The 24,426-nt window shown below is 38.7% G+C and overlaps 1 protein-coding gene across 1 annotated transcript in view; it reads right to left on the reverse strand.

Moving 5' to 3' along the window:
- Positions 1 to 19,057, reverse strand: part of GUCY2F (guanylate cyclase 2F, retinal) — a gene marked incomplete at its 5' end in the record, with an annotated part of 158,497 nt that extends 139,440 nt beyond the window's left edge. The window contains 5 exon segments of the mRNA XM_054719256.1: positions 608 to 831; positions 834 to 910; positions 18,366 to 18,950; positions 18,953 to 19,000; positions 19,003 to 19,057. Coding sequence (XP_054575231.1) covers positions 608 to 831; positions 834 to 910; positions 18,366 to 18,950; positions 18,953 to 19,000; positions 19,003 to 19,057 — 989 coding nt within the window.
- Positions 19,058 to 24,426: the final 5,369 nt, after the last annotated feature.

Below are 24,426 nucleotides of genomic sequence, written 5' to 3' on the forward strand. Positions count from 1 at the left end.
AATATCTTTCTCTTGGGAGTGACCTACCAATAGGGAACACATGGTCTTCTATGCTTCTCCAGGCTGTACATTTTACAAAAGGCATGCTGCCATAAGGCAGGAATATGGTGGTCTAGTAATATTGATGACTAGATGGAGAAGTCAGATTTAATCCTCAGATTCATTAATAGGAAGGTCAAATACCTACAGATAGAAGCCAAACTCTCTAATACAAGATTTATCAATAATAAAGATAATGTCTTCTTATATACCAGCTCTCTTGTCTTATTGTTGAATTGGTTCACAAATTGGGTCAGAAACAAGACTTCTTTTTACTAGGCCCCTTTGAACAGCACTAGTCTATTTATAGTTTTACTGCCCCATTCTTAAATATATTTTATTTAATCTTCATGGCTGTATGCTGGCATTGTGGGTTGCTTGAAGGTGGAAAAAGATCTCTAAGAATATAATATGTATTTGTTTTATAAATGCTTTCTGCAAACAAAAGGTGTTTTTCATTTATGTGTGATTGCCTGTTACTGATTAGGTTTCCTATGGAATAGAGGCTCTTGATAGGAAAAATATTTACCTTCATGATTTCTTAGTTTCCTGTGAATCTGTGCTTACTTGATCTGACTCCAGTTTCTCAAGAATTTAACCTCTAGTTGCTGCCTCTTTATAGGCTTGAAAGAAGGTCTTCTTTTGGGACTGCACTGTAATGGTCAACACAGCATCATAGGCTTCCCAGAGTTTTGGATTACTCCTTGGGACCTGGTAGGCGGTATGCTTATAAGGTAAATTGTAGAGCAGGGCATCATAGGGAACAAAGACATAAGTTCCATCAGTCATTTTTTAAGATCATGAGCCCATTCCAAGGAATATGTCTCAGTCCCTCTCACAATCAAGGCCTAATGCATACACATGATGATTACTGTAACAAAGCACAAAGGTTATGGCAGCAATATGTCAGTAAATATATTGCCCAAAACTACAGATTGGGAGAAGTAAATAAATGTGTTATAATCAATTTGTAAATGATTTCTATCTTAGGCCTCCAAGATGAGCAAGATTAGAAGCCCAGATCTGAGGGTGAGGTATGTTCAAGGGACTCTGGATAAAGCATAGGGATAAGACCAATATGTCTACAGCTGCAGAATCTAAAGTAGATAGGAACAACAATAAATATAACAAAGAGGAGGTAGAATAATGAAGAGGCTTTGGGGTTGGAATACTTAGGTTTATATTCTAATGTCATCAGTTATTAGCTGTATACCCTTAGGTAAACTACTTAATCTCTATCTGTCTCATTCACAAAATGGAGATAATAAATATGTGCTTTATTGGTCATAGTGATGATTAAAGGAGCAATTAATATAATGGCCTAGCACATGCCACTCAATAAGCAATAGCTATTATTATACTTATAATAAGAAGGCTAAAAGGAGAGGATAGAGACATTCCACTAGCCACAGTCGCTTTTCATTGCCAAATTCCTAAATATGTTCCAATAGATGTTGATCAACTGTTCCCAACCTTACCAAGGACATTATAGACAATGAATGACACTAACTTACACTCACCTATAAGTGCTACTAATATTATGAGTAAGTTCAACTTTTAAAAATCTAACTTTTCTATAATTGAAAAACTTTGCACTCAATTTAATTATTCCTAGACACTTGAAACTATGCTAATTAGCAAGACTATGCTAAAATAAAATGGAATAGAGGGAGCCATGGTTGAAGAATGGCAACCAGATCATAAGACTGAAAGTCATATCCAATTTTGCTTTTAGGCATGCCAAATGGGTTTAGTGTAAGCCCACTTGTGCTTCAGTACCCACATCTTTAAAATGTAGATTCCAATGCATTTCACAGATACATTGAAGAATTTATTAGTAAATAGATAATGACTGGCAAGTATTCTGAACTCCTTGAAGAAAGGAAAAGGTCCTATTGCCATTAGTAAATATTAATTATACATGCTTAAATGGGAACTTTTAATCCCAGGATGTGACTATTTTTAACTAATTTCAGTGACTGGTCTTTGGCATTTACACAGTGCTTTATCTATTTTCAAAAACCTTCTTTGCACTTGTTAAATACCCCCAGAAAGTTTCCCCTTTGAGCTAAAGCTGGTAATCTTCACTTTTAAGGTAAGTTATGAAGTTGATTTAAACACCACACACACACACACACACACACACACACACACACACACACACACCATAACCTGTTTCCAAATGACCATTAGCTCCTTCAATATAATTACCCTAAGGGGTTCTACAGGTATTTATGCTCAAATATTCCTTCAAATACTCTCAGGATATCCTTGGAGCTAGTTCATGAGCCATAAAAGGGATTCAGTCCCCTTGTGCATAATCACATCTATATATATAAAAGCCCAGTGACCGAACGGCGGAACAACCAAAACGACCGGTTGACCAGTTGCTATGACCAGGGGGCAGACACTCAATGTAGGAGCTGCCTCCTTGTGGTCATGTGCTCCCACAGGGGAAGCACCGCTCAGCTGACCGGGATGAGCGGCGATCCCACATCAGGCCAATCCCTGCAGGCCAGGCCCCCCACCAGTGCACGAATCCATGCACTGGGCCTCTAGTATTGTATAATGAGAAAATGGAGTGCCAAAGAGGTTTGATAAGGCAAGGGTTGGATTTAGAAGGAGAAACTAAAACCAAAGGCTTATCTATACTACTAAACATGAATCAGTTTGGTCAAATTCACCCAGTAACAGTCCATTGATGGGGAAAATTGAGTTAAGTCAAGTACTTCAGTTATTTGTACAGTTTGTCCAATAGTATCCTTGGCAAATATCTCAGTATTGACAACTGCCTTCTATAAAAACAGAGTTTAGATGACTCAATCAATGTTATCCAATAGAAATAGAATTCCATTTAGTTTATTTAACAAAATATTAAAATCACTTCACCGGATGGAAAGTGCTAAATAGAACTAAGTGATTTGTGTTGGTTAAAATATATGAAATAATTTTAACATATACTACATGTAATCGATGCTATGGTGTGCCACCCAGATGGAATTCATTCTCCTAACTACTGGGAGTGTTAGGAGGTGATAGCTGATACCTCTCTGGGAATTTTCCTCAGCCAAGAAAAGCCGCATATCCCAAGGTCACATCCCATCATTAGTGTGCTGGAGTCAGCTTGTGCTGGTTCACAAGAGTTTATGGTTAAATTTTCAGGGATTTTTTGAGCTAGTTAATGTCATATTTGTAACATGAAATTGGGCATGGTGGCAGTGATTACACCATTGAAATAAGAAAATGCTACAAAATCAGGGCTTCCTCCCCAATTCCCACCCCTGGAATGCTGACTGTTAATTATTATCACACTGCACCCCTTTCTCTGCATCAGTCTGTACTCAACATGGAGATTTAAAGGCCAAGAATCCTTACCTCAATTCTGGACAACTCTGAAGGGCCATTCCATCTTGAGAGTTCCCGTTGGTACCAGGCCTTAGTTGCAACTGAATGACCAGTTCATTTTTTCTTTCTGTCAAGTTCTTTCTGCTTTCTCTCTCTCACAGGTGATGTACTTGAGCATATACCCAACAACCTTCCTGCACACAAATCTTCATTTTACAGACTTTTTTCCAGGTCACTGACTTGTGACACTGGTTCAAAGCTCCATTGTACTCTGAACTGACTTCTGACATGGCACATACAAGATGTTTTGTCCCTATTTATGTCAGACTCCACTATGAAACTGTGAGCTCCTGTTACTGTGTGCTATCCTGTACATATTATTTTGGTACATATTATGCACTGGATAAACATTGTTTAGATGAATATTTGAAAATTTCAGAAAGAGAGGTTGTACACATGGGTATCTTTTGTTGGTTCCTTAAAAGACATCGCATATTTGAGTTGTTAGTATGGAGAAAAAATTTGAAGAGATAGTTGCTGGGCAGGTAGATACTATCATGGCTGTCTTTAATGCTTAGTATCATTAAGTATGCTCAAGACTTTACCCCCAACCTGAATATCTCCTTTTCATTTTCCTTTCATTGACCTACACTGATGACAGTTCAGACAAAAAGTCAGAAGTTTTATAATTGGAAAGACTATCTAGCTCTTCTCCCACTCCCATTATTTTATAGATGAAGCAATGAAAGCCTTGAGAGGGAATAATCATAAGTTTCTTTATTTTCTTTTTGCATGGCAAGACCCTGCTATTGAACATAAATAAAGTGAAAAGTTTAAATACTGAATTCAAACAACAGCATCTTAATTTAATATATTGAGTCTTCATGAACAGGGATTTGTGGATACATCTGGTCTACATGATGATTTTACTAAATAGTTTTATTATCTCAAAATTACATTCATTAAAATGGGATTTTTACCTGTAAATTGTTGTCTAGAAAGGATTAGTGGACAGAAATGTTAAATCCTAGACAATGCCTGGGTCAGCAGGTATTTGTTGAATAATACCAATTTATAAGTTTCCATTCTGATTATTAATAGTCAAGCTACTCCATAACCAAAACAAAGACCAAGAGATATATTCTCCTGAAATCCCATCTCACCAAGATATAATATTAGCATATTCTCTGAGTTACCTGAGCTCAACTCAAGCTGTCTAGCAGCTCTACATGTTTATACTGTGGTACCCACTATGGCAAGCTGTCCAAGACCCCTCTCTTTCACCCTCAACACTAGCAACAGGAAATATCATGAAACTCTAGGAAAAGCCAATCACCAAGTCAATCAACTCCTACTTATCTTCCTATATTGAAATACTCTGTCCAATAATTCCTTGAGATAAAGGAACTATGTTTCTTAGAAGGCAAAGTTTGCTTTTTTTAATTTCTCACAGATTACTGGCTCTATAGTCCTTAGTGGAGTAAACTGAGCCCAGTCTCACACCTAGTGAGATGGAAATGCTTCCACTATCATGTGCTGAAAAAGCCCTTAAGAGTCATATTTATATTGTGATCCTATGATATTGCCCTGAACCCACAGAAACCCCCATTCTATTGTACTTGCTCTTCATTTTAACCATTTTGTGACATTTCCTACTACTGACTTGTATTTTAACCTAATTTATTCTAACAAATGTTGAGAGAGAGGGGCGGGGAGTCAGGTCATGGGAGGAGGGGTGCATGCAGTGTAATTTATCCCAAGTCTCACATTTCTCCAGGACTTATCCTATCTGGCCATACTGTGAAAGAAGTACATTCCTATCCTATTCCTCTCAGTTTTCCCCCACCCAAGTCTATAAAATTTATACATAAAAAGAGGATAGGAAGGTCTAGAATCTGCATGTTTCCCAGCCCCACCCCACAGAATGATTCTGTATAGGAGGTCCTCAAAGCATACTTTAAGAACTCTGCACTAGGCAGTGTGTGGCTCTTTCTATTGGCTGAGGACACCCCACACATTTCACTGGAAGTGCTGAGACCGCCACTTACTTAGCTGCCACTAATGATGGTCCAAGTAGTTCAGTATGATGTCAAACACATATTATAGTTAATGACAATTCTATGTGCATCAGATCGTGTTTTTTTCACACCCAATAAAACTGGTAGTACAAGCATATTTTTGGAATTGGCATTGCTGCCCAGCTTGAGATAAGATTTTACTAGGCCTCCACAACTTGCAAGATATGTTTTCTTCAACTTTCCTAAACTGCTGTACAAATAAGGCCTGTTAAATGCAGGAAGCCTAGAATTTTAGAGATTTCCTCTTGTGCTGGGTCTTCAATAAGTTTATCATTTCTGATAGTGGACCCATTTATGAGAGCAAGTTATCCTTACATCATTTATATTCATCTTCATTTATCTATACCAAATCCTATTCCCTATCAGGACTAAGACTTTTGACAATAATTTTATGAGTATCATTATTGTTATTACCATTAGGAAAACAGGGCCTGGTACCCTAAGGCACTTAAAATAATTCCATCAATAGATCAAAAAATTAAGAAAGAAAAATGGAAGGGCGGAATTATATACCATACACAGAACACAAGATCTCCAATGAGAATGCTTTAGGAGCATACCTCAAGTGGACAGGAGACAGCAGAGCAAGCATGGCTGCATGTAGCCCACAATTAATATTTTTGCGGCCCAGCCAATATAACAGTATCTAAGAAATGTTTTAATAAAAATTTCATAACTTAATTTTTATAATATCATGTTATACATAATTATTAATAACAAACTACAATGTTTCCTAATGACTGATTATTATAATCGTGTTGCATTCATTTCCCTTAGGCACCTTACATGCAGGCACACCATTTCTCTCCACTAATACTAACAGCGAATATTTTAGCAGCCGATTGCCATGTCATTAGTCTTTTTTTTTAATTTTTTTATTAAGGTATTATATGTGTACATATCTTACCATTGCCCCTCCACCCCACTCCCATATATGCCCTCACCCCCCCGAGTTTTGCGTCCATTGGTTATGCTTATATGCATGCATACAAGTCCTTTGATTGATCTCTTATCTTCTCCACCTCTCCCTAACCTTCCTGCTGTAATTTGACAGACTGTTTGATGCTTTACTGCCTCTGTATCTATCTTTTTGTTCAAGTTTATAATGTTCTTTATTATCCATAAATGAGTGAGATCATGTGGTATTTTTCTTTCATTGACTGGCTTATTTCACTTAACATAATGTTCTCCAATTCCATCGAGGCTGCTGCAAATGGTAAGAATTCCTTCCTTTTTTATGGCAGCATAATATTCCATTGTGTAGATGTACCACAGTTTTCTGATCCAGTCATCTGCTGATGGACACTTAGGCTATTTCCAGATCTTAGCTATTGTAAATTGTGCTGCTATGAACATAGGGGTGCATATATCCTTTCTTGTTGGTGTTCCCAGTTTCTTAGGATATATTCCTAGGAGTGGGATTACTGGGTCAAATGGGAGTTCCATTTTCAGTTTTTTGAGGAAACTCCATACTGTTCTCCACAGTGGCTGCACCAGTCTGCATTCCCACCAGCAGTGCACGAGGGTTCCTTTTTCTCCGCATCCTCCCCAACACTTGTCCTTTGTTGATTTGTTGATGATAGCCATTCTGACAGGTGTGAGATGGTACCGCATTGTTGTTTTGAATGGCATCTCTCAGATATTTAGTGACTTTGAGCATGTTTTCATGTGTCTCTTGGCCTTCCTTCTGTCTTCTTTGGAAAAGATTCTATTTAGGTCCGTTGCCCATTTTTTTTATTGGATCATTTATCTTCCTCTTATTAAGTTGCATAAGCTGCCTGTAGGTGTTGGAGATTATACCTTTATCAGTGATAGCATTTGCAAATATGTTCTCCCATGCAGTGGGCTTTCTTGTTGTTTTGATGATAGTTTCTTTTGCTGTAAAAAAGCTTTTAATTTTGATGTAGTCCCATTTGTTAATTTTCTCTTTAGCTTCCATTGCCCTAGGGGCAGTGTCAGTGAAGAAGTTCTTTTGGCATATGTCTGAGATTTTGTTGCCTGTTGTTTCCTCTAGTATTTTTATGGTTTCCCATCTTATGTTTAAGTCCTGTATCCATTTTGAGTTTATTTTTGTGTATGGCGTAAGTTGGTGATCTAGCTTCATTTTTTTGCATGTATCTGTCCAATTTTCCCAACACCATTTATTGAAGAGACTGTCTTTATTCCATTGTATGTTCATGCCTCCTTTGTCAAATATTAATTGAGCATAGTGGTTTGGGTCGATATCTGGATTCTCTATTCTGTTCCATTGATCAATATGTCTGTTCTTGTGCCAGTACCAGGCTGTTTTGAGAACTGTGGCTTTGTAATACATCTTGAGGTCTGGTATTGAGATCCCTCCTACTTTATTCTTCTTTCTCAGGATTGCTGTGGCTATTCGGGGTCTTTTTTTATTCCAGATGAATTTTTGGAGAGTTCTCTCTAGGTCTGTGAAATATGCTGTTGGTATTTTAATGGGGAGTGCATTGAATCTATAGATTGCTTTGGGTAGTATGGACATTTTAATGATGTTGATTCTACCAATCCATGAACATGGTATGTTCTTCCATCTGTTTACGTCTTCCTCTATCTCTTTTTTCAGTGTCCTGTAGTTTTCCGTGTATAGGTCTTTTACCTCCTTAGTTGTTTATTCCTAGGTATCTTAATTTTTTTGGTGCGATGGTAAATGGGATTGCCTTTTTAGTCTCTCTGTCTGTAAGTTCACTATTGGTGTATAGAAAGGCCATAGATTTCTTGGCATTAATTTTGTATCCCGCTACATTGCCGAATTCATTTATTAAGTCTATTAGTTTTTTGACGGAGTCTTTCAGATTTTTTATGTACAATATCATGTCGTCTGCAAATAAAGACAGCTTTACTTGTTCTTCTCCAATTTGGATGCCTTTTATTTCTTCTTCTTGTCTAATTGCAATGGCTAATACTTCCAGTACTATGTCAAACAGGAGTGGTGAGAGTGGGCATCCCTGTCTTGTTCCTGTTCTTAGGGGAAATGGTTTTAGTTTTTGTCCATTGAGTATGATGTTTGCTGTGGGTTTATCATATATAGCTTTTATTATGTTGAGGTATGAGCCTTCTATTCCCACCTTGTTGAGAGTTTTTATCCATGTCATTAGTCTTGGACTGACTTATTTGGCGTGTGCAACAGGAAATATTTCACTTTCGAGAACAAGAAAAATAGTTTTATTTCTGTTACGCTTATTAATATGTGCAGTTATTCAGTGTCTGGTAAGTTAATGCTCAAGAAAAAAATACTAATTTTTATTAAAATGTTCTATTATTTAATGTTAACGATTACTCATTTATTCCCGGTTCCCACCCCACCTTCTACCCTTACCCACCCCCCCCCCCACTGTCCTCATCCATAGGTGTACGATTTTTGTCCAGTCTCTTCCCGCACCCCCCACACCTCTTTCCCCCCTGAGACTTGTCAGTTCACTCCCTTTCTATGCCCTTGATTCCATTATATTCACCAGTTTATTCTGTTCATCAGATTTTTTATTCACTTGATTTTTAGATTCACTTGTTGATAGATATGTATTCGTTGTTCATAATTGTTATCTTTACCTTTTTCTTCTTCTTCCTCTTCTTAAAGAATACCTTTCACCATTTCATATAATACTGGTTTGGCAGTGATGAACTCTTTTAGCTTTTTCTTATCTGTGAAGCTCTTTATCTGACCTTCAATTCTGAATGATAGCTTTGCTGGGTAGAATAATCTTGGTTGTAGGTTCTTGCTATTCATCACTTTGAATATTTCTTGCCACTCCCATCTGGCCTGCATAGTTTCTGTTGATAAATCAGCTGACAATCGTATGTGTGCTCCCTTGTAGGTAATTAACTGTCTTTCTCTTGCTGCTTTTAATATTCTCTCTTTGTCTTTTGCTCTTGGCATTTTAATTATGCTGTGTTTTGGTGTGGTCTTCTTTGGATTCCTTTTTTTTGGAGTTCTCTGCACTTCCTGGACTTATAAGTCTATTTCTTTCACCAGGTGGGGGAAGTTTTCAGTCATTATTTCTTCAAATAGGTTTTCAATATCTTGCTGTCTCTCTTCTTCTGGCACCCCCAGATGTTGGTACACTTGAAGTTGTCCCAGAGGCTCCTTACACTATCTTCATATTTTTTAATTTTTTTTTTTGCTTTTCCAGTTGGGTGTTTTTTGCTTCTTTGTATTTGAAATCTTTGACTTGATTCTTGCGATCCTCTAGTCTGCTGTTGGATTGCTGTATATTATTTTTTTATTTCAGTCAGTGTATGCTTAATTTCTAGTTGGTCCTTTTTCATATCCTCGAGGGTCTCGTTAAATTTATTGGCCTTTCTAGAAAATTCTTGAAAAACCTTATAACCGTGGTTTTGAACTCTATATCCAGTCATTTGCTTTCCTCCATTCCTTTCATTTGTGACCTGTTTCTTTGTCTCTGCATTTTGGCTGCTTCCCTGTGTTGATAGAGTGGCTTTGTGTGCTAGGTGTTCTATAGGGCCCAATGGCTCAGCCTCCCCAGTTACCTGAGGTTGACACTCTTGGTGCAGCCCTTTGTGAGCTGTGTGCACAGTCTTGTTGTAGTTAAGCCTTTATTGTTGTTGGTATCACTGGGAGGAATTGAACTCCAGGCCAATTGGCTGTGAGGATCAGCTGTATCTATGATGGGAGAACTTCTGTGCAGGATACACCCTTATGAGACAAGACTTGCAAAAGCCTCTGTGCTCAGCTTGGATGGGGCGGAGTCTCAGGGCGGAGCAGACATCAATGGTTTCCCATCAGCCCTGCCCTAAGAGGCCCCTGGGTCTCAGTGTCCCGCGGTAATCGCTGCAAGCACCTCTGAGAGAAAGCCGCCCTCAAGTTTCGCCCACTGCCAGACAGTCTAGTTTCTCCCCGAATGAGTCTGGGTCCCCAGAGTCTCGCTCAGAACTGGAGTTCAGAGCAGTCAGGAGCTTTTGTCTCCCTCCCGATTGAGAATGCCAGCTGCGTACTCAGTTGCCAGCCCTCTCCGCACATGCGCCTCTGTACCTCTGCCTTTTGCAGCTCCTCTGAGTCTCAGTGTGCTTTTCTCTTTCCTTCTACTTGTAGAATTTCCACTCAGCCAGCCTTCCTGTGGTTCTGGATGATGTCCATTTTGTCTTTTAGTTGTAGTTTTGAAATTGTTGTGCAAGGCAGAAGTTTAGGTGTTTACCTATGCTGCCATCTTGGTTTCTCCTAAACCTATGTTTCTATGAAAATTGAAGCTTTTGATTTTTTGTGGCCCACATAAACTTAAACCTTATTTACTTGGCCCATGTTAGCCTTTGAGTTTGACATGCTTACAGTAGAGCATAAGTTTTACATTAGACTAGTGGTTCTCCAAGTGTGGACCCTGGACCAGCAGCATCAATACCACTATTAACTGTTTAGTAATAAAAATTTTGGACCCTACCCTAGCCCTTATGAATCAGAAACTATGAAAGAAAGACCCAGCAATCTGTGTTTTACCACGTCCTGCAGGGAATTTTGGTACACACCTGGGTTTGAGAATCTCTGCCTTACAACAACCTGAATATATATCCTGGCTTTCCCATTCACTAGCTGTGTGACATTGGGCAAGTTATTTAACCTCAGCCTCAGAAGTCTCTTTCATAAAGTGCATTAAATAATTATCACCCTTACTTTACAACGATGTTGCAAGAGTTGAGTGAGACGGTCCATACAAAGTCCTTACAAAATGATTAGCACATAATAAACTCTCAATAAATATTAGCTATTGCTATTGTTGTTATTATTTTTATGCACAAAATTTTCAACAGATGGGAAGAAGTAAGCCAGGTTCCTGGCAATGAGATAGTAATATGATATCTAATTTTTGGAAGAATAAATGAAGGCCATTTTGCTTTTCTCCTATTTACTGAACATCATATTGTCATGAAGAATTCCCCATTTAGAGGGATTTAAAGGAATCCCCAAATAGTTCAACAACCTGATAAGCCCAAATTGAAAGGATTTCACAATCAGCCAAGCATTGATAGGCAAGAAGTTGAGGAGAAAGGAGGAGGGCTTGAAATAGCCATTTGAAAAGTTTTCTAAAGCGCTTTTTTAGTGAGGCCTCCTGCTAGCCTTTGTGAGAATTAGCAAAAGAACCTTTTCAGGGTAATTGCAATCCCACAAGTGCTCTGCCTGGTGAATGGATGCTCTTTTGTCCCATTGGATCAAAACCTCCATCAAAGCTCATGGATAAAGAAGCAGAGAATGAACTGAATTTTGGCCCTCATGCCTACTCAGATTCCTTGTGCAGGGCACAGCCTACATAACCACACACAGCAGCCCTGACTGTAAATTGAGGCCTTTGCCTATGATTAATATATTTCCTATTTGACTTTGTGAGAAACAAAGATGATTGGTAATTGCCCCTGAAGTTGAAAGGAAATGAGTTGATAATATGGGAGAGGCTGAATCCCCCTTCTCTGTAACTTCTACATTTACCCCATTATTTGGTGTTAATAATGCCTATACCTATCTACTTGTTATGTGAGACTCACAGGTGTTGTAAAATTTGAAAGGAAAATACTTATCTCCTCCCTAATCCTGAGGATTAAATGAGATTATCTATAATCAAATACTTTATAAACTGTAGAGAGCTGTTCACATGTAAAGTGGTATTATGGTTGCTTTTATTATTTCTATAGTAGCATCTAATAACATCTGTGTTGCTTCCCAAAAGCCCACAACTATAATTATTGTTATCATATTTACTGCAAAGTTTTTATCATTGTCTTACTATTGTACAAGCACGATTTACACCTGGTTCTGAGAAAGGCAGTCTTCCTGACTCCTGTAAAGATGCTAGCGTTATTTCCTAATATGAAACATAAATTTACAATAGAGAGAAATAACATACCAGCCATTAGTAGGTTAGCTTTCTCTCCCCTTCCTCCCACCATTTCTTTCACTACTATCACCACATGAAGCTGTAATCCAAGCATATCAAACTCAAAGGCTAACACGGGTCAAATAAACAAGGTTTAAGTTTATGTGGGCTGCAAAAAATCAAAAGCTTCAATTTTCATAGAAACAGGTTTATTTTTATAGAGATATGCTGAATACAAAAAGCTGAAATAAATGTGTAATTGTTAACATAAAATAATAGAACATTTTAATAAAAATTAATATTTTTTCTTGAATATTAACTTACCAGACACTGAGAACTGCACAAATTAATAAGCGTAATGCAAATAAACCTATTTTTCTTGTTCTTCAAAAGCAAAATATTTCCTGTTGCACACACCAAACAAGTCAGTACAAGACTAATGATGTAACAATAGGCTGCTAAAATATTCGCTGCTAGTATTAGAGGAGAGAAATGGTATGCCTGCGCGTAAGGCACCTAAGGGAAATGAATGCAACATGATTATAGTAGTCATTAGGGAACATTGTAGTTCGTTATTAATAATTATGTACAAAAGGATATTGTAAAAATCAAGTTATGAAATTGTCATTAAAACGTTTCCTACATAACGTTATATTGGCTAGGCTGCAAAAATATTCGTTGTGAGCCGCATGTGGACCGCGGGCCTCGAGTTTGACATGCTTGCTGCAATCACTGTTATTTTGAGCAGATCAGACAAAACCAATCTTCCAAATATTTCTATTATTTCCAAATATTGTCATATCTCTTCAAAGTAAGGGCTTGCTTTTCACTGTATTTTTTTTATCTCAAAGGGACCTTCTCTGAAGGTTTGTTTAGAGGTCCACATTGTTAAGATGTAGCCTCATATCCAACAGAATAGGAAAGGTCTGCTTTCCCCAGCTCTTCTCAGATGTCACACAAAAAGTTTAGTGCCTTTTTCCTGGCCAGTGTGGCTCAGTTGGTTGGAGTGTTGTCCAGTACACCAAAAAGGTTCTCTCTCTCTCTCTCTCTCTCTCTCTCTCTCTCTCTCTCTCTCTCTCTCCCCTCCCTCTCTCCCTTCCTCTCTGTAAAATCAGTAAAAAGCATATCCTCAGGTGAAGAAAATAAAATATATAGTTTGTGGAGAATTAAAAACTATTAAAAAAAAACCTTAATGGCTTTCCAGTCAAGATAGATAATAACTAGGAACACTTTATTTTTTAAAATTTCTTTATTGATTAAGGTCTTATATATGTGTCCTTATTCTCCCATTACTCCCCCCCACATCCACCTCACTCATGCCCTCACCCCCCCCTCCTGTTATCTGTATCCATTGGTTAGGCTTATATGCATGCATACAAGTCCTTTGGTTGATCTCTCCCCCTTACCCCCATTCTCCCCTATCTTCCCTCTGAGATTTGATGGTCTGATCGATGTTTCTCTGTCTCTGGATCTATTTTTGTTCATCAGTTTATATTGTTCATTATATTCCATAAATGAGTGAGATCATGTGATATTTATCTTTCTCTGACTGGCTTATTTCACTTAGCATAATGGTCTCCAGTTCCATCCATGCTGTGGCAAATGGTAAGAACTTCTTTTTTACTGCAGCGAAGTATTCCATTGTGCAGATGTACCACAGTTTTTTAATCCACTCATCTGCTGATGGGCACTTAGGCTGTTTCCAAAGATTAGCTATTGTAAATTGTGCTGCTATGAACATAGGGGTGCATATATCCTTTCTAATTGGTGTTTCTAGTTTCTTTGGATATGTTCCTAGAAGCGGGATCACTGGGTCAAATGGGAGTTCCATTTTTAGTTTTTTGAGGAAACTCCATACTGTTCGCCACAGTGGCTGTACCAGTCTGCATTCACACGAGCAGTGAAGGAGGGTTCCTTTTTCTCCACATCCTAGCCAGCACTTGTGGTTTGTTGATTTGTTGATGATAGCCATTCTGACCGGTGTGAGATGGTACCTCATTGTTGTTTTGATTTGCATCTCTCGGATGATTAGTGACTTTGAGCATGTTTTCATATGAATCTGTCTTCTTTTGAAAAGTATCTATTAAGGTCCATTGCCCATTTTTTGATTGGGTTGTTTATCTTCCTTTTGTTAAGTTGTATGAGTTCCCTGTAAATGTTGGAGATTAAAACCCTTATTGTTGGTATCATTGGCAAATATGTTCTCCCATGCAGTGGGCTTTCTTGTTGTTTTGTTGATGGTTTCTTTTGCTGTGCAAACGCTTTTTATTTTGATGTAGTCCCATTTGTTTATTTTCTCTTTAGTTTCCATTGCCCTAGGAGCAGTATCAGTGAAGAAATTGCTTCGGCATATGTCTGAGATTTTGCTGCCTATGGATTCCTCTAGTGTTTTTATGGTTTCCCATCTCATGTTTAAGTCCTTTATCCATTTAGAGTTTATTTTTGTGTATGGTTTAAGTTGGTGGTCTAGTTTCAGTTTTTTGCATGTATCTGTCCAATTTTCCCAACACCATTTATTAAAGAGACTGTCTTGACTCCATTGTATGTTCATGCCTCCTTTGTCCAATATTAATTGAGCATAGTGGCTTGGGTCGATATCTGGATTCTCTATTCTATTCTATTGACCTATATGTCTATTCTTGTGCCAGTACCAGGCTGTTTTGAGAACTGTGGCTTTGCAATACATCTTGAGGTCTGGTATTGAGATCCCACCTACTTTGTTATTCTTCCTCAGGATTGCTGCAGCTATTTGGGGTCTTATTTTATTCCAGATGAATTTTTGGAAAGTTACTTCTAGATCTGCAAATATGCTATTGGTATTTTAATGGGGATTCCATTGAATCTATAGAGTGTTTAGGTAGTATGGACATTTTAATGATGCTGATTCTACCAATCCATGAACATGGTATGTTCTTCCATCTGTTTATGTCTTCCTCTATCTCTTTTTTCAGTGTTCTTTAGTTTTCCGTGTATAGGTCTTTTACCTCCTTAATATAATTAGGAACACTTTAGCATTTTCAATCCTACCAATTGAGAGGAGCTAGGAAATAAGCTAGAAATTTAATCTGGTTTGTGCTGTACCTGGTGTTTTGTAACTTTCCTCACTGCTCTATTGGTCCAAACCATACTCATTGACTTCTGGCTCAGTTTTTCACCAGATCTCCAATTCTCTGATGGGGCTGGAGATATGCCCTGAACCAAAGGCCACTTAGCTAAGTCCTAATACTCTGTCTATTTATGTTCATACTCTGGATCCTACTTCTCATGCTCCCAGTGGCTTGGGCACTGCTCTCGATGGATGATAAAGTGGATGACAGGTCTATCTTACTTTAAGACTCTTTTCCCTTCCATAACTCCTACTGTCATATTCCACCTACCACTTGGCATGTCCTCAGATACCAACAATTGGCAGTATCAACTGTGAGTACCACACACTCTTTTGGACACTTGCACACTTATCTACCAGAAGTCATACTTGGGGCACAGCCTAACCAATGGCTCACTTTCCCTGCCTGTCCCTTCCCCTCTACCCACCTACCCACATTATGACTTATGTTGCTGAGGTCCCAGCATGCCTCATCTCAGTCTGCCTATGTTTTATCATAATCCAGGGGCAAAGTCCTGAAGTACACAGCTTTGTCTTCACTACTTTTTTATCTCCCTTTCTGAGTTCCTACTGCACTTCTTATTGCTGTCCTCTTTACCCAGGGTCTGTCTTTGTTCCATAATCACATACCTTCCTCTCTAGCTTTCACCCCTAGTCTTACAAGTTTCATTCCCTTAGTGGGCTCATCCATACTGTCACAAAGAAAATAATCTGATTAAACAAGTCACAAAACAAAAATGACTAACGGCTTAAAGTAAGGAACATTCATTTGCATTTTCATTAACTTAAAGCAGTGTTTCTTTACTCTGGCTATATTTTACAAGCATCTGTGCAGCTATTTAAAATACCTTTGCTGGGACCCTACTATCAGACCATCAGAGAATCTCTGGAGGAGGCACTCTGGCATCAATCATTTTGAAAAGATGTCCAGGTAATTCCAGTGTGCAGCTGCAGTGAGAACCACTGACCTAAAGAAATAAATCTCTAATAGTAGGGCAATATTGTGTACATTTGCTACTTCCCTACCTCAAAGGAGTTGTGGGTGTTGAGTACTCAGCCTTAACTTCTCTGTCTGACAGTCCAAATTGCTTCAGGACCTAGATTTATTTAACATTTCATGTTAAAGGTCAAAATGCCATTTCAAAGAGTATACTATTTAGAATGGGTGGGATATGAAACACTCATGGAATGTAAACTTGCAAGAGACATCGGGATTCATGAAGATTTGTAACATATCATAAAGTTATATTACATATGTTAGTCTGTTTCTGGCATCACACCTCCCTGGAAACGGTTTTAGATCTTTAAAAATAATTCTGAGCTCTGCGTTAAAGGTATCAGCTCTATTATGAAGTAATCAGAGCCACACCAATTGCTTAACATTATAGAATTGTGTAGAGTGGAACTAAAAGCAGACTACGATAGTTCCTGGAACTAAAAATCATTGCCCTCATCCTCCCATAATAATCATAATTAAGGTCCAATACTGAAGACACTTGAAACCTAAAATGGGATTCTGGGTATGAGCCAGGACTTAGCTGGACCATTCTCTAACAAGCCCATTGTTATGTTAAGGAAATGACTGGGACTAGGACTAATCCTAGAAGTAATCAGTTTGACAAAGTAATGTCTGAGCTATCTGTCCCAAAGTGGTGGAGTGGCTGCAATGAGGAAATGAGCAGTGTTCTTACAAATTACTGCCACTTTCTAGAAAAAAGGTAAAGTGGATATTTAAAAAATTAGAACAGAAAAAATCATGACCAAGTGTCATGAGAGTTTGCAGTAAGTGTAAGTAAAAGATCTGATTTAAAAGGATCAGGAAGGGCCCCCCTCCCCAAAATGTTCCCACTCACCCTGCTAATGCCAGCTTCAGTGGGTTGCTGCAAAGTGTTCACAATTTGTCCAGTGCCTTTGCAAAAATTATCTTTGAACATAAAACTTCTCTTGAGGCAGGGGGAATGGGAGATATCTGTAATAATAGCAACATTAAAATATATTTTAAAAAACTTTTCTTGAAAGGGGAAATATTAAAATGCAGACAGCCTTATTTTAATATGCTTTAATTTATTAGCCAGAAATGATGTTCCATATCTGCTACTTGTGTGTTGCAGAGAAAGTAGCCCTGGTTTGGGGGTAGAGGACAGAAGGGGGACATGCATTTCAGAGTCCAGATAAGACAGTGATATGTGATAACACAAGGGCCTTGGTCACCTATGAGGGCAAGTACCCAGAAGGGAGTGAAAAGAAAGTCCCCCTTCAGTGACTAGAACAGACAAAAATGGAGCAATAAAAACACTCCTCTTTGGCTAAACTGAAGCCTCCAGGGTTCTAAGGGCATAGAGGGTATGTGGATATAGTTGCTCTTGATGCTATTGTTCTCCACCCAGGTGCTGAAAGCAGGCATTGGCACCTAAAGGCACTTTATTTTTTTTTATTTTTTAATTTTTTCCCCATTTTTTATTAAGGTATTATATGTGTACATATCTTACCATTGTCCCCCCCACCCCACTCCCATACATGCCCTCACCCCCCAGTGTTTTGCGTCCATTGGTTATGCTTATATGCAAGCATACAAGTCCTTCGGCTGATCCCTTATCTCCCCCACCTCTCCCTAACCTTCCCGCTGTAATTTGACAGTCTGTTCGATGCTTTACTGCCTCTGTATCTGTCTTTTTGTTCATCAGTTTATAATGTTCTTTATTATCCACAAATGAGTGAGATCATGTGGTATTTTTCTTTCATTGACTGGCTTATTTCACTTAGCATAATGTTAAAGGCACTTTAACTGCAGAATTCTTTGTACCTTTTTTCAGTCTCTGGCCTGTGTGGGAGTGGAAGGGGGCAAATGCATGAAGAACTGGGAGTAATTTGATACCCTAGGGCATGAAGATAGGAAATAGGTTGGAGATTGTAGTACCTTTCTCTGAGTCACATTTAAACCTCAGCCAGGAGAAAAGCACTCACTGCGAATTCTGTCCACCAGGCAAATTTACTGGAGAGCTTCCTGAATGCTTTGACTGTCTTGTCCCGTGTTCAGGATGACCCCTACAGGTAGGCAATGGCTCCGAAGAGCATTTGCAATTTGGTTGGCTGTGTGCACCCAAATGTCTTCATCTGAAGAAATTACTCCAGTCTGAGCCCACTGGAAATATTCCATGACAGTTACCAGCACCAAATGGAAGAAGGGAGTGTCTGAGAAAAGGTCAGGTAGTTTATTTTTTTCATATAATTCATAATTTACACAAGCCCAAAAGAAAATCCCTTTGTCCCAGATGTTTTCAAGCAGCACGGCTGCCTCACAGTAGCTGGGGTTGACAGGTCCAATGAATCCTGAAGCCACCTGGTGGTGAGAAATGAAACTGGAAAGGGCCCTGGAAGTCTGGCAGTCTTCATTGAAAATCACATATTCAAAAGAATAACCCGGGTCAAATGATGGGTCTCTGTTGATCTGTTCAGTGGCGAATTGAGCAGCAACTTCAGGCAGGGCCTTTGAGAACAAATGATCACGAGCCCAAGGGCCCACAACACCTATCTTGTGAGGGGTGCTCACACCTGCTTAGGGAGAGATGTGAAGGCCAGGAGGCACAACCACCACAAGAGCTAAGGTCATAGTGTCCTCTCTATCTTCTGACAGCTTTAAACCAGAGCATAAGATGAGAGAAAGGCCAGGTTCCAGGAATTTATCCTTCCTGTTTCCAGCAAGCTAACAAAGAGATACTGGAAACTTAATGTGCTTTCCCTAGATGGACAGTGGTGTTTCCAAATGCCTATCAATGAGAGGGAAAGATGTGTTACTCACACTATTCCTGAAGCTTCTGGAAATATTGGTTATGAAAAATGGCAAAGGGATAGCAGTTCCCAAACTGGAAATATTTCCCCGCTCCCTCCAACAAAAACTCCTCCTTTTCTTGTTCTTCCTGTACTACTTATATCAGAGTGGATAGCACTTCCATGCACAATTCACTCATTTGCTCCAGTCAAAAACCTGGGAGTCAACTGATACTCATCCTTCTTCTCTGACCCCACATTCAATTCATCACCAAGTTCTGTTGATTTAACTTTAGTAATAACTGCCTACAGTGTTGCGAGGATTACATGGGTTAACATACAGCAAGCATTTCTAACAGGGTCTGGTATGTCGATAGCATTATATTAATGACATTATCATTATTATAGTATTAAATATGTCCACATTTCTCCACCATACTGTCCTCTTGGAGAGAGACAAAAATGTAAACAGATAATGTCAATACAGAGTAAAAAGTGCTGTGATTGAAATAGCCCAGACAGAGGAAGACAGAGAAGATCAGCCAAACCCAGATTTCAGGGGAGGGGAGGAGGGAGGAGAAGAGACATCTCTCTGAGTTGAGTATTGAAAGAAAAGTTAGCCTGGAGAATGGGGTTGCAAAGGGTATTGGTATTAAGAGACTTACAGGCTGAAGGAACAGCATGTAGTAAAACACAGAATTTAAAAAAGAAAAGGAGACCGCGCGCCTCGCCAACTTGCAAGGAAAGGAGGATTTTATTGGAAACCTGACTTTCTGTGACAACTGCAAACACTGAACTGCTGCGATCACCAGACCACCGGTCCCCTATCAGCGCAAACATTCGGATTCAAAGAAACTCTTCATTGCACCACGGAAAGGTCAGATTTTGCCTGAAATAAGGAGTGGTTTCTAATCCCCACGGTGGGTGAGGGAAGCGCTGGGTGAGGGAAGCGCGGCAGCCACAGGACCTGCAGGAGCCAGGAGGTCTGTGCCTAGAAAAATCAGCGGCAGTTGGAACTGCCGTGATCCGTGAATGAGGAGGGGGGTCTTCTGAGCTGCTAACAGAAGTGACCTCTTGAAAGCAACTCATTTTAATCTGACGAGGAGGGTCAGACTAAGAATTTTCAAAGGAGTGCAGGATCCTCAGTCTGGCGCACAGACCCACTCTCCGAACACTTGGGCTCTTTCCGACTCTGATTGCTAAGCCCAATACATAGAAAAACCCAGGTGGAGGGGCCCTGAAATACTGCAGGGGGAAGTTGTTTTTTCGGAACCTGGGGACCAGAGCTGCGTGTGACCATCAGAGAGGCAGCTCTGAGACGCACACCTCCACAAACCGGTAGTGAGTGCCATAGAGGGAAAAAAAAAATAGCTAGAGAGGCCCGGAAGTCAATTCAGAAACACTGCCACCCAGGGGCTGAAACGCTAATTGTCTCTGGTGTAATCAAAAATAAATACGAGAAATTAAGACACGGCTGGCTTAAAAAGCAGGACTGGCTTCCAACACTGAGGAGCCCTGGAATGAAGCTGAACTGAAATACCGCCCAGACTGGGAAAAAGGCGTACCAAACAGAATAATAGAGGAAGTGAATGACAGCCGCTACAGCACATTTTAGTCTTCCTATTATTTAATTTTCAATTCTTTTTTAAATTATTTATTCTCATATTTTTTATTTTCATTTTTTGCATCTTTTACTTAAGAAACTAATTTTTTTTTCTTTTTCCTCACTCGATTTTCACCTTTTTAATTATTACATTTTTATTTTCAAACAGCACTATTATTACTGTTATTTTACTTTTTTTTTTAATGTCATTTGATTTTCTCTTTCTTTTATTTTTGGATTAGTGTCCTACATTCAATTTGCATCTTTCCCTTACAATCGTTTTACCCTATCTCAAAGCTAACATTATGCCATCACTCTCCTCCTAACCTTTCCCCTTTTGGTCCCCAGTTTATCTTAACCCTTTCTGGCTTTAGATTTTCCCTACTTTCTCAGTTTACTCTCTGCTAAAACTTCACCCTACTTATATATCTAATTCCCAACCCCCTGCTCCAAATCCATACAAACCTCTCTCTACGCTACCTTAAAAAAATTATTTTTCTCTATGGCCTTTTGTTGTTGTTTGCTTGAATGTTGATTAGATTGAATTTTTATGCTTTTTTATGAGATTGTTTTGATTATTCTTTTTGTTGATTTGGTTGGTTCTTTTGTTTGCTTTGTTTTTGTTTGTTTTTTACTTTTGTTTTCCCTTGCCTCACTTGATAATAGCTGGTGTTGCAGTTTGTATTAATCTCCAGGCTCGTGTTGCTGGAATTTGCTGGGAATAGTGGTTGTTCTAGTGGAGTTTACTCCCCATATATATAGTTTGTTCCCCTTTTCTCTCTTAGTATCGTTCTTGTCTCTCTTACTTTTTTTTCTTTTCTTTTTCTTTTCTTTTTTTTCTTTTCTTTCTTTCTGCTCTTTTCCAAAGTTCAGATTCACATTCTTTGTTGTTGTTTTTTTGTTGTTGTTCTTTCTTCTTACTCTCCCTCTTCCACTCCTATTCCCTAATTTGTCTTTCTCTGGTGGTTACCTTTATTGGAGATTATTAATATCGTGAATACAATTCTGTTCAGTGCCTTGTCTGTTGTGCCTGGTTGTGTTGTATTTTATACCTTTAAATCAATGCCAGAGAGAGAAATCTATATAACCAGACATCCGGAGAAGAGAGACCATGAGGAGACAAAGAAACAGCCCCCACAGGAAAGAGAAGCAGGCATCCCCAGAAAAGGAAGTAAACGATTTAGAGGCAAACAACCTATCAGAGAAAGAATTCAGAGAAATGGTCATAAAGTGGCTGAAAAGGATGGAAGACAAATTCGACAATATAAGTAAAAACCAAGAAGAAGTGAAGAAGAACCAAGAAGAAATGAAAAATGACATCGCTGCTGTAAAGAACTCAATAGAAAGCATCAAGAGTAGACTAGACGAAGCAGAGGACCGCATAAGTGAGCTAGAAGACAAGATGGAAAAAAATACCCAATTACAACAGCTTCTAGAAACAAAAATTAGAAAGATTGAGGAGAGCCTAAGGGAACTTCGGGACAACACAAAACAAAACAACATCAGGATAATAGGGGTGCCAGAAGGAAAGGAAAATGAGCAAGGAATAGAAAACCTGTTTGAAGAAATAATAACAGAAAACTTCCCTGATATAGGGAAGACAAAACCCACACAAATCCAAGAAGCTCACAGAGTTCCAAGCAAAATGAACCCCAAAAGACTGACGCCAAGGCACATTATAATTAAAATGGCAAACACCAACGACAAAGTAAGAATCTTAAAAGTGGCCAGAGAGAGACAGACAGTTACATACAAAGGAACCCCCATCAGACTAGCAACTGATTTCTCAACAGAAACTCATCAGGCCAGAAGGGAATGGAATGAAATATACAAAGTCATGCAAAGGAAGGGTCTAAATCCAAGAATACTGTACCCAGCAAGGCTATCAATCAAAATTGAAGGTGAAATCAGGAGCTTTACAGACAAAAAAGGACTAAGGGAGTTTATCACCACCAAACCAGCAATGAAAGAAATGCTAAAGGGTCTGCTGTAAAAAAAAAAAAAAGAGAGAGAGAGAGAAAGAAATAGGAAGAAAAGAAGGAACACAGGGGTATAGAATAAAAATGGCGTCAAATAAATACCTATCAATAATAACTTTAAATGTAAATGGATTGAATGCCCCAATCAAAAGACACAGGGTAACAGACTGGATAAGAAAACAAAACCCAGATATCTTCTGTCTACAGGAAACCTACCTCAAAAAAAAGGATGCACACAGACTGAGAGTAAAGGGATGGAAAAAGGTTTTCCAGGCGAATGGAAATGAAAAAAAAGCTAGGGTAGCAATACTTATATCTGACATATTAGATCTCAAAGTGAAGGACATAACAAGAGATAATGAAGGCCACTTCATAATACTAAAGGGAGAAATCCAACAAGAAGAAATAACTCTGGTAAACATATATGCACCCAATACAGGAGCACCAAGATACATTAAAAAACTCCTGGAAGATATCAAAGGAGAGATTGACAGCAATACAATCATAGTAGGAGACTTCAATACCCCACTATCACCATTGAAAAAATCCTCTAAACAAAAAATCAGCAAAGAAACATCAATCCTAAATGACTCACTAGAACAGATGGAATTAATCGACATCTTCAGAACATTTCACCCCAAAGCCACAGAATATACATTCTTCTCAAGCGCACATGGGTCATTTTCAAAGATAGACCATATGTTAGGACATAGGCAAAGTCTCTCCAAATTCAAGAAGATAGAAATCATATCAAGTATCTTCTCAGATCACAGTGGCATAAAACTGGAAATCAACTACAATAAAAACAACCCAAAGAAATCAAACACTTGGAGATAAACAGCATGCTATTAAACCATGACTGGGTTACCAAAGACATCAAGGAAGAAATAAAAAACATCATGGCAACAAATGACAATGAAAACACAACAATCCAAAATCTATGGGACACAGCGAAAGCAGACCAGAGAGGGAAGTTCATAGCTCTACAAGCCTACTGCAAAAAACAAGAAACAATGGTAATAAATTACCTAACCCAACAACTCAAAGAGTTAGAGAGAGAGCAACAAGATAAGCCCAGTGTAAACAGAAGGAAAGAAATAATAAAGATCAGAGTGGAGATAAACGACATAGAGACCAAAGAAACAATACAAAAGATCAACAAAACCAAGAGCTGGTTCTTTGAAAGGATAAATAAGATTGATGAACCTCTAGCCACGCTCACCAAGAAGCAAAGAGAGAGGACCCAAATAAACAAAATCAGAAATGAAAGAGGTGAAATAACAACAGACCCCGACGAAATACAAAGGATTGTTACAAAATACTACGAACAACTCTATTCCAACAAACTGGACAACCTAGAGGAAATCGAGATATTCCTAGAAAAATACAACCTTCCAAAACTCAATCAGGAAGAATCTAAGCAGCTCAACATGCCAGTAACTATGGAAGAAATTGAAGCAGTCATCAAAAGGCTTCCGGCAAACAAAAGCCCGGGGCCAGATGGCTTCACAGGAGAGTTTTACCAAACTTTCAAGGAAGAACTAAAACCTATCCTCCTCAGACTATTCCAAAAAATTCAAGAGGAAGGAACACTCCCAGGCTCCTTCTATGAAGCCAGCATCACCCTAATACCAAAACCAGATAAAGACAACTCAATGAAAGAGAATTACAGGCC

This window comes from Eptesicus fuscus, chromosome 1, assembly GCF_027574615.1.
Source record: "Eptesicus fuscus isolate TK198812 chromosome 1, DD_ASM_mEF_20220401, whole genome shotgun sequence".
NCBI classification, from domain to species: Eukaryota; Metazoa; Chordata; class Mammalia; order Chiroptera; family Vespertilionidae; genus Eptesicus; species Eptesicus fuscus.